At 37.2% G+C, this 19,549-nt stretch overlaps 1 protein-coding gene across 2 annotated transcripts in view; it reads right to left on the bottom strand.

Annotated features, from left to right (window-relative positions):
* Positions 1-5,231: 5,231 nt before the first annotated feature.
* The window catches only part of ADAMTS19 (ADAM metallopeptidase with thrombospondin type 1 motif 19), a 128,168-nt gene continuing 113,850 nt past the window's right edge, over positions 5,232-19,549 (bottom strand). For both annotated transcript variants that reach the window (XM_050987221.1, XM_030237556.2), the window contains 2 exons: positions 8,998-9,175; positions 5,232-6,460 (listed from right to left, as the gene is read on the bottom strand). In XM_050987221.1, the coding sequence (XP_050843178.1) occupies positions 6,309-6,460; positions 8,998-9,175 (330 nt within the window). In that variant the 3' untranslated portion in view covers positions 5,232-6,308. The remainder of the gene's footprint in view (positions 6,461-8,997; positions 9,176-19,549) is intronic.

The raw sequence follows: 19,549 nt of genomic DNA, 5'->3' as shown, positions 1-19,549 counted from the left end.
CTATTTACCACAACAGCTATGACATGCACTTTTTTTAGGGTCAGGGATTTCTTTCACAGTAAATTCTTCTTGACCCTGGGAAATATTAGATTGTTTCAAGTAATTGATAACAGAAGTTTTCAGGGAATTGATTCTGTTCCCATTCAAATCTGTGGAAAAATTCACTGTAACTGACTTGAATGGTATGGTCTCAGCCCCATCACTTTTATTATTTTATTCTGAGATTTGATGTTCTCATCATCATTTTATGAGTCTTAAGTCCTTTTGACTTTCAGCTAATGAAATACCCCTTCTCATCATGGCGTCTATGTATAACTAGCAAAAGTAGCCTCCTCATTCTTATTTTAACCTTTTCTTAAAATATGTATGTTTTTCTAGGATATGTTTCATTTTGATGAAATTGTCACAGAGGATAAGCTTTTGAAAGGTCATTGCTTGAAATCCAGGGAAACATTTAGTGAATGAAATTTTTGCTGAGAATTAGGGAATCACAAAAAATTTAGCTCTGTACTTAGACCACCCAATCAAATAATCTATTTACCACACAGAAACTAGCTGAAATATAGAAACAAAATAAAAATAGGAAAACATTTTTTAAATCCTAAAGTAAAAATGAATAGTTGGATATACATATAAGTTAAACCTGTTATTTATTTTAAAAGCTCATGATGTTTCTTTGCATGTAATTATTGGAGACTATTTTAAAGCATATCTGCTTAAAATTATTAATATGGCACCTTTGAAGTAGATGGTCAAATAAGTATCTGTGAGCAACCACAAAATAGACAGTAGTGACTGCATTTCTGAGTGGATGTGCATGCTTTTGGGAAACCTGGTGCTACATGTACAACTATGTCTCCCCAGTTTAATGAAGCCCTGAAACACTAACACACCTTTCCAGTGTACCCTAGGGATTACCATGAAGCTGCTGTTCCGGATTTACCATGACATGGATTTCTCACATTTTCCCTGGGCAGTTATAACTAAGAGAGTAATAATTTGTGTTCTAAAATACATGGGTATATGCAACCAGGACTTCTAAAACATAGACTTTCCAGCATCTCTAGAAACACAGGGCTTGTCTTATGCTACTGCAGCATAAGATGTTGTGTATGCCTGTGTGAATTTACATAGCAACACTAATCCACTGGACATAAGAACATGAAAGGTATCTTATTAAGTCAGACCTCTCCCAGTCTCAGGATCTATCACTTTGTTTGAAAAGGACAAGAACAAAATGCTGTTTAGGGAGACTGTGCCCTGCTGCTTTCTGCAGTTCATTCTTTTACTCCCTCAGAAGCCACACAATTTTTTTTTGTGCCGAAGTGTCTCTTTTCCAGGCCTTTTTCTATCTGTTTATAAATTGTCAATAAAGTTGTCTGGTTTTCAATTCTTCTTATAGTACCTCCTCCAGAAGCAAGATTCAGAACCTCATGACCATCTGCATAAATTGATTATTTTTAAGTCTTTTAAATTAATTTCTATATTAACCATACCAAGGATGCCCTCTTTGTAATACTGCAGGGTTTTAGGAAGAGCTCCCCACACAGCTTATCCATCACCTCCAGGATTTTTTAAACTATAGTTATTTCAGTCTCTTTCTTTTCAATCTGAATTATCAACATTTTAAATCTCATCTTGTAAGCCACCTAGTCTATCTCCTTGCTAATTTATTTTCCATTTTCAATGTGTTGCACTGTAATTCCACTACACTGTTCATAAGAATACAGCAACCAGAAATGAATACAATGCTCATGTTGTGGTTACACCAGTTCCAAAAATGGGAAAAATTGTATCTTGCCTTCTGAAAACATCCATCAGTTTTTGGTGCTTTTTTTCCTGCTATTCCCATTATTCTCATAGCAGTAGTAACTCTCACAGGGCAAGTAGCTTCACTTCTGTGACTGCCAGTTGCAAATTCAGTGTCTCATAGGAACAGCTCAGGCTATTTTTATTGCTATAATACTTGACATATACTTACGTCAAAGTTTTTCAGGTAATGTCTTGTCTAACCACTCAGTTATGCATTTCTTGACAACTGAGGCGGGAGTTAACAAGAGCTTTATGGCACCTGCGTAGATGGAGAACTCAGTTTTAACTCTTCCTCATGCCACTGATGAAAATGCCAAAAAACTCAGCTCCTTAGGGAACCATACTGCTGACTTTTCTCCATCCTGAAAGATGACCATTTTGCCTCCAATCTTTTAATCACCTTTCAAGCCATAAAGATTGCTCTTTTAGTCCTGTGTGAAAGCAGTTCCTTGACTATCCTGTAATACTGAACTTTGTCAGAGATTTCTTTGTCCAACAGATTCTCTTTGCTCTGTTCACAACTGAAGCCATGCTGGCACTCCCCCAAGAGCACAAGCTTATCCATGTGCTCAGGGATCTTACTTTTTTCATTGGCTATTATGGCAATCTGTAGCTGGAGGGGTTGCCTTTTCCACAGGCAGGAATTATACTGCAGTTTGCCAGTCTGGCAGACTGGCTCTTTGCAACGACACCACGCACCATGGCAAGTGGCACCATGGCACCATGGCTCTGATACCAATTTCCCCGTTGTGTTCTTCCAATAGTCTCAGGTGCCTGGAACCCTAGATACTGTTTGCATTGAACATATTTATTTGGTCTTACTTCCTGTACATTTCCTTTACCTTGATCCAACTTCTCTGATATCTCTGCTTTAAGGAACCCTGCAACATTTCATCTGGAAAAGCCAAGACAAGTAATTCACTGAGCTTCTCCTTCACCGCTTTATCACTCCTGAGTGTCCCTTTCACACTTGTGTTATCAGATGGTCCTACCGTCTCCCCTTTTGGCTTCCTGGTTTGGACATATTTCAAGTCCCCTTTCTAGTTTGCGCATCTTTTTTAAAGACATCTTTTAATTCTTTCTGAGTGCTTTTAATTTTCTTTTCATAATTGATCTGTTAGGTTTTAGGGCCTCCATTTAATTTTCTTTTCATAATTGATCTGTTCAGTTTTACGGTCTCATGATGCAGGCAAGCTTTCTATTTTTAGTGTATTTTTTGAATATGCAAATGGTTGTTTTTCTGTCACTATAAAAGATAATGGAAACTGAATGGGAAAAGCCCGAAACAACCCAAAATGTAACCCACCTCCTCCAGAACAAAGTAGCAATTTCCCTTCAGAATAAATGACAGTGCTATTTAAATTCAGGTATTTCTTAGTTATGAGAAGTGGTAGCTGTTGTAACTTTGGTCACTACTCTAGCTGGCCAGCACATATGCGGGAGGAGGAAATAAACCTGCTGTGCACCAGCCTAGCACTTAAATCCCACTTAATACAACAAAATAGGGTCTAAGTGGTATTTAATTAGCAGAGAGGTTTACTCTAGCCCATAGAAGCCAAGAATGAATTTCACCTTTACATGCCAGCTGAACTTGATTGATTTGACACTCATTTGTTGAAATGCTACATATTCATCAGGCTGAAAGGAAAACATATTAATGCAGAGGGATTGTCCTTGAGGAAGAACGAACAAATAAATAAAAAAAATAAAATAAAAAAAAAGAATAAACTCTGGACTGTCTAAGCCTGCATAGGGCTATAAGGCTATGGCTTGCCTGACACAGCTGGAAAGGGCTGCCTCCTGCCCTTTCAAATAGACTCAAGTCTATTGAAAACTTTTCAGGGCTGGGACATGCCTGCCCTCCCCACAGCATGCTGTGGCTCAAGCCATAGCCTGGGCACCTTTTCAAAATGTTCTTATAATTTTCTGACCAAAAGGGTATTTCAGTCTGTTCTGCTCCTCTGAATGATGATAGGATATACTGAAGCAGTAAAATGAACTTGTTTTCAAATTCAGATGTATATTTGCTCTTTAGACACAAAAGTGCTTCAAAATGCTTCACACACATTTAACTAGTAGTTTTGTGATGCTAAAGGAATCAGAACCAGACTATTACATCCTATAACATCCTAATTTCACTCATTACATTAAAAAAAAGAGTAATTTTAGACCACAACTTCCCATCTCTGTCTCCCAATGAAAAGTACTTCCTTTTTATGATCTTCTTATAGAGGTGATGGGAGGATGATTTCAACAGCAGTCAGTGATTTGTTTTTGACAGATACAGCCAGAGTTGAAACACACTTCTTAAATTTTGTGATTAAGATGAAATTCTTGTTAGTGAAATATTCAAAATCAGCAAAGCATAAACATTTAGAACTGTGAAGATGATATCACTGGCTGATAAAAATTTTCCTCCAGCCCCTATTCTGGAGGCATCTTTTCTTTTGCTTGATTTTCAATTGTGATTCAAGTGAGTGCAGGAGTATTACCAAGATCTGGTGCTAAGTATGACGAAAATTTAAAATAATAATTGCTTCTTTTGCCTGCCAACTACAGTAATTCTATTAGACTTTCAAATGTGCTTCTGTGACTTTAAGGAATTATGCCTCAAAGCAGCTGAATTTTTCTGTGCATTGAAACTTTTTTGTTACACAAAATATAACATTCCATGATGTCAACATTATTTTTCTTTCTTTTTTTACTTTTCAAAACCAGAAGGTATTTTATTTAAAATCATACACTAGCACCTCATTAGAGCTGAAGTTTTCAAATGTGGAGCAGTAAGACGCCAAACTAAAGATTTTGATAGTACAGCTATTTGAAACACAGATGTTGGTTTCAATGGTAGTTAAGTCAGCATCTAAGTGTTCTTCCTGGACAGAATCACAGTCCTGATTGGGGGCCTCAGTTTATTGTCTGTGGGTATCTGTGGTTATCCATCTGTGGAAATAGTGTATCGCATCTAGACACTAGACTGCGCAGAGAAGAAAAGCAAAAATCAAATAAAGATGCATTCTCTTTTTGCTTTGAGTAGAAAATATTTTTGATTTATTTCTCCATCTGTCTTGCCTTCAGGATTTGCTCTCCTACATATTTTAAGAACATATGTAAACACTTGCATCACAAACTGAGGGCAGAAGACCTACTGCTGTCCACTTGCCAAGTTCAGCAGTTACAGGACTCTCCTGAGATAAATACCTGCCTCTCCACAGATTGTTACCTTGCTATTCTCAACTTTCCACATACATATATCTTGAGGCTCATGAGTGACATGCCTGTCTGCAGCTGCAGAGTGGTGCCTAAGTCAAGAGGCACAAGGCTCTCATACTGTAGCTGTACCTGATGCAATGCGGGGCTTGATGGATTAATCTACCAGACCCAAACACACAAAAAAAAGAAAAATTCAAATAGCAAAAGGAGCTTTACTTTTTATTGAAAATGTAAAAATCATGTGAATCATGTACAGTATTTTCTCAGAAGGAAAATCTTAGCCGTTTCATAATGTTTCACAAAATCGTAAAACATTTAATTTTTATAAAGACTTTTTCATTAGTCAAAGATAAAACTAAAGTAGTATTACAAAGCTATTTTCTAAATTATCAACAGAGAACTGAGAATGTTTAACAGATTAATCCATACAAGTGGCAGGAGAAAGGACCCTTCCATTTGTAAATCTGCAAAAGGACACACAAAGGTATAGAGGGACATGGGTCTTTTGTTTCAAAACTTTAAAAAATTAAGTGACATGTTAAAACACTACAGACGTGGATTCATAGGATGGTACAAGTTCTAGGACTGCATTTTTCTACACTACCTCAAACAGTGCAACAGTGATTCAGTGTAAATCTCTACAGTGTTTCATTGATTTAATACTTGTGTTCAAGTATGTGTCCATGAGAATGATCAAAATCTCTACTTAGCTATTTTAATTTCTTTGTTTATAATATAAGTTACAGTAGAATATCCCCTTCAGTATGTTTCTAAATCAAATGAACTAATTTCACAATACATTCTGTAATAACCTGTTTAATAATGTTAGCTTGTTCACTTTGACATCTGTTGCAAAAAACACAAGCTCATTCTGACTCCAAATGCCAAAAATATAATAAAATTAAAAAGAACTTTATTTCCATATACAACAAAACTATTCAGCTAAATTAAAATAAATTCAAGATAATACGACTTTTTTTTTTGCAACAGATGACCTTACTGAAAATAAACATTTAAAATACTAGTTACTATTTTTTAAAAATTCTGATAAATGCATCCAAAAGTGTTCATATAAAAATTAATTATGAAAATGTCAGAAGATAAAACATGTTGGCTGTTAACCAAAACCATTAAGGATGTCTGGCAGGCAAAAATAAATTAATTTGATTAAATTATATGTCATCTGATAATATTTGGTCTGAAAAAGCCTGTGTGTGTGTGTGTGTGTGTGTTTATAAATAATAAGATTGCAACAAACTGAGAGCCAGCCAGCCTGACAGAGGTCAGCTCTTTTGCTGCATTTTTTGCGCATAAAAGTCCCTGCACGTCTCACAGCATCGCTGATACCACCTCATGTCTTGACAGAGGTTCTTCTCTCTTATCACTCTGCAGTACACAGGCCACTGGTCTCCTAGGCACTTGAATGTCAAAGCAGCTGTGAAACAACAAAATCAACATATACATTACATATACATTAATCAACAGCAAAATCAAGTATACATTACTGTTGCCTTTACTAGTGAAGAATCACGTACCAAAAGAGACAAGGACATAAGAAGTGTATCTGGGGAAGAGAAAGGGTTATAGATGTAGATACTTAACAAAAGAAGGAATTCCCCTTGTCCTCCTGTTGACAGCATATTCAACATCAAAAATTCTTAAGGCCAGCTTTATTTACAAATTGGATTAAGGTGCATCTTAATTAGTTTAATGTCATGCAACTGTCTTCTCATGGGTAAGAGGAGCTCATCTTTCTGCTATGTTTCACTTATGAAAGCCTCTTTACAGAGCTTATCATAGAAGCACCATGTTACTGAAGTTGGAACTCTTCACATTTAGTTATACATATCAAATATAACTAAGTACTTGCATACGTAGTATGTAGTACATACATGGAATGAAAATGGGAACCCAGTGAAAAACAGGGCACAAGAACAAGATATTGTCCAAACCCCATCACAAACACTAAAAAAAGAAGTAATCTCAGATTTGAGTTAATCTCCTGTGCTAAAAAAAGAGAAATTTGTAAAAGAGCTGGTGGCACAATCCCCATCAGCTTTCACTAGCCCTACCCTCAATTCAAAAAATCTCTACTGCATTGTATGAATGGAACTGGAGGTAAAAATTATCAGTATATTGAAGAGAAGCATTGTATTATGTATTTCAGAGATGTTAAGGTTTCTGCTGGATTGGATTCTGACTCCATGCTGGATGACACTCACTTGTAGATTGCTAATATCAGTCCTAAATAATTCATGCCATGAGGACAGTGTGCCAGCAGGAGCAGGGAGGTCATTCTTCCCCTGTACTCAGCACTGGTGAGGTCACACCTTGAGGGCTGTGTCCAGCTCTAGGCCCCTCAGTTTGGGAAGGACACTGAGCGCTTCCAGAGGAGGGCAACAAGGCTGGTGAGCGGCTTGGAACACAAGCGCTGTGAGGAATGGCTTAGAAAGCTGGGGGTGTTTAGCCTGGAGAAAATGAGACTTGGGAGTGACTTTATCACTCTCTACAACTTCCTGAAAGGTGGCTGTGGGGGTCAGTCTTTCTCCAGGCAACAAATGTCAGAACGAGAGGACACAGCCTCAAGCTGCGACAGGGAAAATACAGATTGGATATTAGGAAGAAGTTTTTCAGAGAAAGAGTGATAAAACATTGGAATGGCCTGCCATTCCGATAGGTGGTGGAGTCACAGTCCCTGGTTGTGTTAAAAAAATTACTGGATATGGCACTTGGTGCCATGGCTTACTTAGGTGTTTAGGGCATGGGTTGGACTTGATGATCTTGAAGATCTCTTCCAACCTAGTTATTCTGTGATTCTGTGAGAAAACATAGCCCTATCTTTTTTTTTGCACTTCACATTAAGTCAAATTTTCACTGACATTGTATTTTTTGTGTGACTCTGATTCTCTTGACTCTGTGACACAAAGCTGCTTATATAACCTCACCAGAGGAAAATAATCAATGATGGGGAGATGGCATCTAGCTTCTGAGAGACCAACTGAACAAAGAAAGATAAAGTACCAAGGGGAGGAACTTTCAAACAGTGAAATAGCAAGGAGAGGACCATAAGCAACAGCAAATTTCAACAATGACTACTGTGCAGAAAGGTTCAAAGGTGCAAAACCTCTCGGAGAAATACGCTTCACTCTCTTAAAAAAAGTATTACACACAGTCTGAAATGCCAGTCTTGTTTTCCATGCAGGAATAATCTGTTGGACAGGAGGATTTATCTTAACAAGGCTCTGGAAAATCAGCTGGAGATGGTGTGTTGTTTTAGAGCAAGGCTTTGAATATTCCTGTCATGCTCAAGATGCAGATGAATGATTAGGGGAACTAAAGGTAATCATCATCAACAATGCACTAGGAAACAAAACCCACCAGAACTAACAGTTTTGTAGTTATATAATAACTTAATTTCATTAAGAACAGAAGAGACCTGAGTTCTGCCAGGTACAGCAAATCTCTTCATTCAAATTATTTTTCCTTCACACATCCTGATACACCAGGCATAGATGTAGATTTGAATTAAAGGCAAGTAGAAAGAGCTCTTTGTATTTAAAGAACAAATAAGGGCCTCCTTGATCTCACAAATATCAAGAGAACATAGTTTGCAACATTTTTAAACAGAAAAGAAGGTATTTTCTTACTTTAGAAAGATTTGATAAAATTGGGTGAATATATATAAAAGCATATAACTTTATAGTGTCTCTAATATAAATATATTTTCATATGTGACATTTTGTTCCCTTAATATCATACAGTCTCATAATAAGGACCTTCCTCAGATAACAAAACCCTTCACCATTCTTAGTTACAGTCTGTGATGTACATACTCAAAACCTGAGGCAGGAAGATCAGTCTCTGCATAGAATTTAAATCTCCTGAATACCTCCTGACTTCTGTTTCTAAACTGGGATCATGGTTACTGTATGGAGAGAAAGATCTGAAAAGAGATTCATTATCTTTGCTTACCTAACCTGGGCGATGTTATTGTATTAACATTAATTTTCTCATTGCAGGGATGGAGATGACAGGGTCTGTAGGCTGCAGGCTTTTCTGAAGAAAAGCATTCATTGCCATGCCTTCCCGTGATCTTGTGCATGCACTGAATGACTCGAGACTGCATTCCTTTGCCACAGGTGACAGAGCACTGGAACACACAGGAGACACATTCATTGGAAAGGTATTTTTGCCAGTAATCATGAACATGAAATGCCAGTCCACGTGAAGTGAGTGGCTGCTTCTTCAGATGTCAGCATCCCAAGATTTCTGAATTCTATTGCATTAGCTAAATGAAAATCAATTTCAAAAGAACAAATTAATTAACAGTATTAATTGAAGAACTCACTCCAGCATCCTATTGCTGTCCAAGTCCATTTTGTAGAGCCTGTGATGAAATTCAAATAATGCAGTGTGCCTGGAGGAAGCAAACATTAGTCTCTTGTATCTATATACAAATTTACTCTTATTAGAGGTTAAAGTGATGGTAAAACCATTCACAATACTAGCAGAGAGAAGAATTTTTAATAAAGCCATTAGTTAACAACAGCAAAAGTACTCTTTCTGCTAAGCATAGTTTATGCTTCCTGTCTTTGTATCACATCTTCATGTTTTCACATATGTCTCATAAATAAAACACTCAGTGTGAGACATGATTAAAGGCCTGGCCTTTAATTAATCTTGACATCTTGTTGCCACAGAGAATGAGGTAAGAAAATAAACAATTGAGCACTGTAACAATGGTAACATTTTACTTCTATCACAGTAACATAATAGAGTTTCCAAGTAGGAAACTTGGACAGTGCTACACAGATGCTTATAAAACCTATTCCAAACAAACAAACAAAAAACCCAAACAAAAATATGCTTTTGCCTTTTCTGACTTTTTGTGAACAAAATTTCATAGGACATGAATTACTTTTCTGTCCATTTGACTCACATGCTATTAAAAATTACATATTGGAATTTTATCCTAGCCTAATGATTTTGACTCAAGTACCCAGAAATTTCACCAAGTAAGTTCTATAGAAATTTTCCATCTAGAACATCTTCAAATACAGGTCAGTTTCCTGTAATGAATAATGTAATAGCTCAGGCTGCAATCCTGAAAATGTTTTTCTAAATAATTTTATTACATAAATATTCAGATTATATTTCCTTGGGAGGCTTTAAGAAGCAGCTGAAAAAAAAAAAAAAAGAAATAAGAAAGACAAGGAGAAGGTGCCATAACAAAAAATGCTTCCCAGCCATCTTGTCTCGAGATGGAGAAGTATAGTTTTCTTCAAAGGATGAATAAATTTTGACTATATGAAACACTAAACAAGTTTTTACCATTTGGTTTGGTTATCTATGTGCATTTAAGTGACAATCTAAACACTTACCTAGAAGAAAGATTTACATGTGCTAAATGGGAAATAGAGGGTTTATGCAACAAAAAGTGCATCAAGAGAAGGGAGACTCCTGTCTTTTGGACTCAGAAGACTCCAACAGAGCTACCAAAGAGTAGGATATACACTTGGATGTTTTCACAAGGGACTGAACTTGTAACCACATGAAATCAAACACTGGCTTTTCATAGAGGCAGCAAGTGGACTTGATTTTGCTCCCATTCTCTGTGAGCCAATACAGAGCTGTATTTTCCTAAGTTAAACAGATACAGCATCCGTGAGGCAAGGCATGTAAAGATATTAAATTATGAATACACTGTTGTCTATTCAGTAACAACCACAGTATCACACATGAACAAACCTATGATTTACAGGAGGGAAATCAGTTAGTACTGATTTATTTTCAAAGTATGCTATCAAATCTAGTATACTGCTGTAAAATTGCATGAGAAAAGTCTCCCAGCTGAACTCCCCTTTTTGAATTATATGCCTTTTCTCTGTGCAGCTAAAAATAATCTGAGTTCCTATAACAGTTAATATTATGCATATGGTCAACATGTAAAATCACACATACACTGACAAGAATTTTATCCCCAGTAGCAGATGGAACATAGATTTTAATTTTGCCAAAATTCTGACCACTCATTAAATTCTTCTCATCATAGTTTCAGAGATGTTTATTTTTGGAATATTTTAATCAAGTTAAAATTGAGACAGTAGAAAAGAAAAATTAAAAAAGGTGAAAAAAGGTCAAAACTAAAACTACAGCACAAAGAGAAAACAAATGTGAGAGTAAAAGGAAAATGAAGGTGATATGATGAAGCTAACATGTTGAAGATCTCTAATAAGGAAAGATAATCTTTAAATGTTATCACAGTGACCTTAATTTACAGTAATATTACATGAGGCATTAATTTTTTTTTCCTTCAAAAATTTAGAATGTTTATCAACCAAAGTTAGAGTATGTGTAAATGTGTGGTATTCCTTTAGTCAGCTGCAGAGAAGGAGGATATGGGCAGGTCAACCTGGTACATAAGATCTCCAAAAAAAATTTCTCTGCCCTGAGGTCATCCTAGAGTGAGTAGGTGCAATTCAGCCACCTGGAATACTGGAGGGGAGAATGGGATTTGAAAAATACTAGTCTTTTGCTAACAAAAGACTAGTTCCAATGGCTTATCTGCTAATTGGTAATGTCAAAAAATTAATGTATGCAGGTGCCTTTGTGAAGAGCACTCTGGCAGCAGCCACATCATCTCTACATCAAATGAGCTCTGGCTTGGAAGTTTGTTGGGACTGCAACTGACACAACAAGCAACAAACAGACAAATCTCTCAGCTAATCAGTGTTTAGATCTGAATTTCTATGCAGGATCTGTCACAATTTTGGCATTAAAATCCTAACTAGTGAATTAATATCCTTTAAATAACTGAGCCTGCACTGGCCCTGGTGAGTTATTCCAGAGTGTTATGAAGCATTACAATGTAGTTTTCCATCCCAAGATGTAGAGATCTTGCAAACAATTAGTCTTGCTTGACCTACTTATTAATATCACAATTTTAGAAACTGACATCAAAGGATGATTAAATGAAATGTCTCAGTTCATATAGGAAATATGTGGCAAAGCAGAATATAGAAAAAATTGTGATCTATGTTCTTTTATTTTCACAGAAATGTACTAAATTTTAACAGTGCATTTATTCTTATTTATTAAAAAATGGAACTTACTAAGTCTTGTAAGATGCTTGCGGAACATTGAGAAGAATCAGGGCTACCCCAGTGATTTGCAATACAAAACTTTTAAACTTAACCTAGTCAACAGGCAAGTTAAGCAAGATTTTTCCAAACACCTAGGGTTTTAAAATCAATGAGGCATCTGATATGCAGGCTGTGCTCTTCTAAGTTCACAAAGCAGCAGCAGCAGCAGCAGCAGCAGCGGCGACGGCATCTCACTTTGAAATTAAGAATTCTACTGACTGGAAGCCAGAAAAAAAAATCTTTTTACCATAAAAGCTCATATCAGCTATTAGCTATATTAGCTTATATTTAAAATAGTATGAAATAGGGAAAGCATCAGGCATTTAGCAGTGCACTTGCTAGCTACACATGATGTCCATGTCTTAAATGCGAGTTTGTCTTGCAAACACATCAGCCAACTGCTGTGTTGGTTTTTGTGTGTTTGAATGAGAGTAGACACTGAACACTAGAGAATAAAAGTAACTTGTATTTTTATTCTTTATCCTGTTCTGACTCCACTAGGAGACACCTCAACTTCTGCATATCAGTTAGATGCACTTCAGAGCAACATCTCTGACCCTCATTTTGACACTCATTTTACTGTGTATGCATGTGTACATTCAAGCTGAAGCAGACTCTTCCAAAACTGCCTCCCAAACTTGCCTCACCTTTGGATTTCTCTCACTGCAAATATTTAATCTGAGGTAACTATGTTTCACTGGATATGCATCTGTCACATTTTAGGTAGTGCTTATGGTATGTAGTTGAAGCTGTATAGGTTCTGTATATTCCTGGACTTTACATGTTTAAAACTTTAACAAAGCTTTTAATTTCAAAGAAATAAAAAAATATTTTCACTTTTACAGATTAATCAGTGAATATAACCAGAAATAAATTTAACTGTCAAAACTGCTTGCATTTTTTGGTGTATATATATCTATATCTATATCTATATCTATATATATATATATATCTTATAGAAAATGCCCACTCCCAACCAGTATATAGCATTTTCATTAATTCAGCAGATTTCAGGCTAATTTAAACCCACAGCTTTTGTTATTAGTGAATGAAGAATACATTTCCATAGTTCTTCCCACCCACTCTATCTCCCCACATGTCAGTCTTGCCCATGTAATACTTTATTTTTCTGGGGGTTAATTACATTTTACTTCTCACTATTCAGATGACCTACACTTTAAGGCCATGTAGCTGATTAGCAAAAAATTCCTGTAGGACAACCGTATTTGTAGGTTTAGACTAAATGTTCTAGTACACAGCCAGAGGGTTTTTTTTATGTGGCTGTTAATCTGTGCATCTTGGACACAGTCCTAAAGGTACTGTAAAACCATTCAAGCAGCAAGACATGTAAAACATTCTTGTTAAAGATTACAAAAAATTCCTGCATAAAGATAAAATTCAGCTATTTTAAAAAAATTCTTTTTTTCTCAAAAAAAAAAAAAAAATCTTACCACCCTGTTTGCATCTTGTCCAACTTTTGAACTTCTTTTAGATATAATTTCAAGGACAGAAACCTAGGTGTTAAATATAACAATTCTTACACTTGGCATGCACACCCGCTACCCAAGATTCCTTCTTTCTGCTCCCTGCCAAAGATATATATTCTGGAGAGAATACATATTCCCAAAGCCAACAGCTGAGGAAGTTGCTGTAATGTGTTAGCTGCTTCCAGCTGGCCTTCATGAGAAGTAGGAATTCCTAAATTAAGGGAAAAATTGTCACTGGCAGACAGTAATGGTCAAAACGTGTCTTTCTGCCAAGACAACAGGCAATCACTGAAGAGGCTGATACAATCCACAATGAAAAAGCCAATCGGTGACAGTATTAACAGAATTGACTTGGACAATTTATTTTTGAGAATAAGTGGACTGCTCAATAAAAGGTTTTACAAGTCTAAGTAGCATTCAAAGCAGGCTGATGTGCCTCTAAGGAAACTCAGTGATGAGTTTTACTGGAAATTATTAGCAGAGCATTCCTAATCATTTATGTATAGGTTCATCAGTTCCAGCTTTTAAGCAGCTTCAACCTTTTCATGAAGTGAGTGTGAAACAAGAATAGCAAGCAATCAGACTTTAGCAGCAGGATTCATATTTGCTAACATGCTTGCAAAATCTTCTTCTGTTTTGTCTTTTATGAAGCCTGCGTTTGAAGGCAAGTAGTAGATAATGTGGTGCATTTTTTTTCAGCAAAAGATTCGTACGGAGTTTGGCAATATTCTTAAAGATTACCTAAATCAAGAAAATAATCTGCAGTTTATTTAAGTACTTTTTTTTTTCCTTTTTTTTTTTTTGGTTATAAAGGCATTTCTGAATAGTGTAGCAAAAAGAGGGACTGACGGATACAAGCATAAGATGGAGTCTGAGTTCTCACATGCATCATTTCCAGGAAGGTCTTTCTGCCTCTCTCATTTCTGACACACCCAACACCTCAGTATGCCAAATTTAAAATTCAGAACTTGTGCTAAGTTTAGCTAAAAAAGTATCTGCTGTTGGTCTCTTCTAAGTTTAGCAAGTTTGAGTTGTGCCTATTTATTTTATTTTACAGTCTTCTTTTTCACCTTCTTCTTCCCACTGCCCCTCTATTTTTTTATTTATAGCTCTTCTTCCTAGGGTAAGAAGATACAAGATTTAAAAATAGATAAGATTTTAAATTAAGACAGACAGAGCTCCAGTTCCCTTGATAAACTAGAGACAGGGTTCCCATGGAGGAAATCCTCATCACCTCATCTCAACATTTTGAACCTTCCTTTTCTCTCTCTCTTTTTTTTTTTTCTCCCCTGAACCCTTTTTAAGGCACCATGCACCATGCAGAACAATTTGATTGTTTGGCAGAGGAGGCAAAACTGCCTTTGGTATCAAGACAAGAAGCAACTGAAAGTCTGTGAGCTGATTACAAAAGGAAATTTATTTTTTCCAGGTCAGTATAAATGTTTCTATTCTTCATTGCCCATCTACCCTGAATCAATAGTGGGGTTGGGTAGGCTTGAATCTGAATGGGCTCTCTGGACTCAGCTTGGAAGTGGAAAATTCTTTGTCTCCATGTGAAACCCAGGTTCCACAGCCCAATTTCTTTTTTGGGTGAATTAATGAAACACCATCATCCACTTAACAGTTTAAAAACTGGGATTATTCCAACGACAAAAGTTTGTTCTGTTAGAGACAACCTGGAGCCCAAATCCATAAAAAACCTGAGACTCTATTACAGCCTGCCATTTCCCTCTGATATCCAGGAGGATATCAGCATTTTTCTCTCATCACTAATGACCTCCATCAAAGCGTGGACAAATCCTGTAACACTGTAACAAATCCTGTAACACCGTAAGCCGAGTTCCTCTAGGTGCTCCAGATGTACGCACACACCATTTTAAATTTTGTACTTATACTTTCTATAAATCTATATTTAATACAAAAACACATTCAAGTTTTAAGGCAATTTAAGTATACCTGAAGTAGTTATCTATTCTTATTTAGGACTTTAGACACACTGCTAAACAGTATTTGACATCATAACACTGGCAGACTTAACAAATTTTAGCCTTGTTTGTGCACCTCTACCTGGGTGATGCTGCAGGGATCCCCTGTTAAAGAGGAAACAGAAATAAATTTTTGCTGTGGATTTGTGGTTGTCCCAGATGCCTGCCTGTGCTGACTCACACATGGATATATTACTGCCACTAGTGCTTAGCAATGAACAAGACATTACCACATTTCAAACTTTCATCTCTGAGATATCATTGCATGGTATTTTGGCAGGAGATGACTGTCTGTTCATTAGGACTATCACACAAATTCTTAAAATTAATTTGAAATATTAGCCCTTGACTATATCTGATTATATTACCATACATGACAATGCTAGCCTGATGCCCAGTAGAAAACCTTGCATGGAAAAGCACAGCTCAACACCACAAAGTAATTAAAGGATTACAGTATTTCTAATGAAAACACAGCTCAGAAACACACTAAGGACACAATGGAAATTTCAAGTGAGGGAAAATTAAACCTCCAAGAAAATCCGTTCTTTAAAAAATTTTTATTTTATCTATTTACTTTTCAGAAATCAAAGAAACATATGTCAAAAAGCTCTTCTGTTCAACATAGAAATAAGCACTGTCCTTTAAATATCATCACACTATGTGGCACTTTAAAGTTTTTCCAGTAGGTTGAATAAATGAGAGTTCTTTTCTGATAACGACTTCCAATCACTTTATCTATCAAATTTAAATAATGAAGATCTGAAATAGCACGTGACTCACCTAAATGGCTACGAAAGATATTAAAAAACCAAAACATAAAAAACCTATGAGTTTACAAGGAAACTGAACCCATAGGACTTTTATTTAGCTGAAATACAAGAAAAAATCATAGAATCAGTTAGGCTGGAGAAGATCTTTAAGACGATTGAGGCAGACCCTTAACTCAGCACTGCCAAGTCCATTACTAAACCATGTCCCTAAGTAACACAACCACATGGCAACTCCACTATTTGCCTGGGCAGTCTCTTCTAATGCTTGATAGCCCTTTTGCTGAGGAACTTTTCCCTAATATTCAATCTGAGCCTCTGCTGGCTCCTCTTGAGGCCATTTCTTCTCATTCCCTCACTTGTTACCTGAGAGAGGAGACTGAACCTACCTCACTACAAACTCGGAGGGAGTTGTAGAGAGAGGAAAGCTGTGCCTCCTTTCCTCCAGGCTAAAGAGCCCCAGCTCCCTCAGCCACCCTTCACTTGTACTCCAGACCCTTCACCTCTGTTGCCCTTCTCTAGATATGCTCCAACACTTCAATATCTTTCTTCCAGTGAAGGGCTCAAACCTCAACAGCTTCACCAGTGCCAAGCACAGGAGGATGATCACTGCCCTGGCCCTGCTGGCCACACTATTGCTGCCAGAACAGGATGCCATCAGCCTTCTTGGCCACCTGGGCACAGCTGGCTTGTGTTCAGTCACTGTTGACCAGCACCCCCAGGTTCTTTTCAGCCAGACAGCTTTCCAGACACTCTGCCCCAGCCTGGAGCACTGTCTGCAGTTGTTGTCATCCAGGTACATGATCCACCACTTGGCCTTGTGGAAGCTCTTACTGCTAGCCTCAGCCCAAAAATTCAGCATGTCCTTATCCCTTTGCACAGCTTTTCTATCTTCAGCAAGTCAACATTCCCATGCAAACTGGTGCTGTCTGTGAACTTACTGAGGGTGCACTTGATCCCCCTGTCAAGATCATCAATGAAGATGTCAAAGAGAACTGGCCCTACACTAAGCCCCAGGGAGCACCTCTTAGTGGCCAATTGCCAAGTGGCTGTAACTCCATCCACCACTCCTCTGTGGTACAAGCCATACAAATAGTTGTTAACTCAGCAAAGAGAGCAGCTGTCCAAGCCATGGGCTGCCAGCTTTTCCAGGAGAATGCTGTGGGAGACAGTGTAAAATGCTTAGGCCCAGGCAAACAACATTCACTACTTTTTCTTCATCCACTAGGAGGATAACTCTGTCTTTGAAGGAGATCAGGTTAGTCAAGAACTGTCTTTTATAAACTATATGCTGGTTTTTATTACATGCTGACTGGGCCTGATCCTGCACTAAACTCCAGCTGGGACTTGACCCTTCTAATTTTCTTCCTGCAAAACCTCACAACATCCTTGTAGAGCTCCTGAATTTTCTGCCCCTTTTTCCAAAGGCCATAAACTCTTTTTTCCCACCTAAGTTACAGCCAAAGCTTTCTGTTTAAACAAGACAGTCAGCTCATCTTTCCGCACAAGGGGACAGACAACTCTTGCACCTTTAAGATTTCTTTCTTAAGGAGTGACTAGCCTTCCTGGATTCGTTTGTCATTTAGGATTGCATCTGAGTCAAGGGACTCAGTCAATCAGTCTTCTAAACATGCCAAAGTCTGCCCTCTGGAAGTACAAGGTGGCAGTTCTGTTGCCCCCTCTCCTAACTGCTCTGAAAACTGAAAACTATTGTTTCATGGTTGCTGCACTCAAGACAGCCTCTGAAACAAGTATTTCAAAAGAATTTTCAAGATTGAGTTATCTCTTACATTTTTAAAGTATTTCATCTTTTGCTTTATTATAAACAATCAGAAAACAGCAAAAAGTGACCCCATAGACTAAACCAAAATAATGAAAATCAAACACAAAGTATTTTGAGATAAAATAAGAATTTCAAAGAATATCAAGTTTATCACAAGAATAAACACATGAAGCAGTATGTTATTTAGCTGCATGAAATACAGGATAACAGAAACATGAAATAATTAAAAAATCCAACAAAAATAAGTTAGATCCCACAAGAAAACTGGATTGCATAATTTTAACAGAACCCAAGTGAATCAGCTGTAAGAGTTATGCATTGGCAGATGACAGAATTAGAGATACTGAGGAAAAATTTGGAAAGAGAGAGATGACCTTAGATATGGAGATACACCAGGCAAAAGAATGTCTGATTCACCAAGTCTGAGCACCAGACCATTTATCTACCTGCTGAAAATTACACATCAGCCTTCCAGAAGATCTACCGTTCAAAGATCCCAGTGTCCTCAACAAAAACTGGCAGGCATTTCTGGGAAAGCGCATAGCATATAAAGGACATTACTTCTCTTCAGCAATTTCCAAGCAGGGCTTCCTTCACTTATGTGTGCATATATAAATCCCCTGCAGCAGTAATGCATTGTCTAGCACTGTAAAACTCAAAAGCAGAAAAGTTTGGAAATTTGTATCGGCTTGGGTATAGGCTGTACTACAATGACTTGGAAGACATGAGTAGTAAAGGACGTGATGGAAAGCTGTGAATGCTACTCTCCATAACTTCTGCATTTGTGGAATATGACATGTGGTGCATGACACAGCTTTTCTCCTTCAGCTGGCCTTCCGAGGGATCACTACACCCAGTCAATCATACTTATCAATTTCAAAGAGTGCTAACATCTGGCACAAGAAACGGCAGCTCCACTGCTTCGCTTATAGCAGAGGTTTCAGTCTGTTGGTAGAACCACAGAATATTTAGCGGGAACCAGGATGCAGAAAATTTATAGAGCTGCCTAGAGATTCAAAGTCAATGGCTGCATACTAATAGCAACAGCATTTCATTCTGAAATATTGCTGGGCATAAGCAAACAAAACCAGAACTTATTTATAATGTTTTCAATGACCTATTTTAGCAGCACTTTTATCATTTTACTTCTGTTACCAGGGAATAAAAAACCCTAGTTTGTTCAAGGATATTTCAGATCTCATTTCTTTTGGAATTTCCTAGACTTCCTCTAACTGTTCAGGTTTATGAAGGTGACTTAGAAGTCAATCTTTTAACTACAGATTTGTGTCTCTACAGAAGACATCTCAACCTGCTTCCCTGGAAACTACTTTTTAAAACCATCCCTGGAAACCACTTT

Source organism: Serinus canaria, chromosome Z, assembly GCF_022539315.1.
Source record: "Serinus canaria isolate serCan28SL12 chromosome Z, serCan2020, whole genome shotgun sequence".
In the NCBI taxonomy this organism is placed as follows: Eukaryota; Metazoa; Chordata; class Aves; order Passeriformes; family Fringillidae; genus Serinus; species Serinus canaria.
Note: the sequence above shows the minus strand (reverse complement) of the source record. Positions and strands in the feature narration are given on the sequence as shown.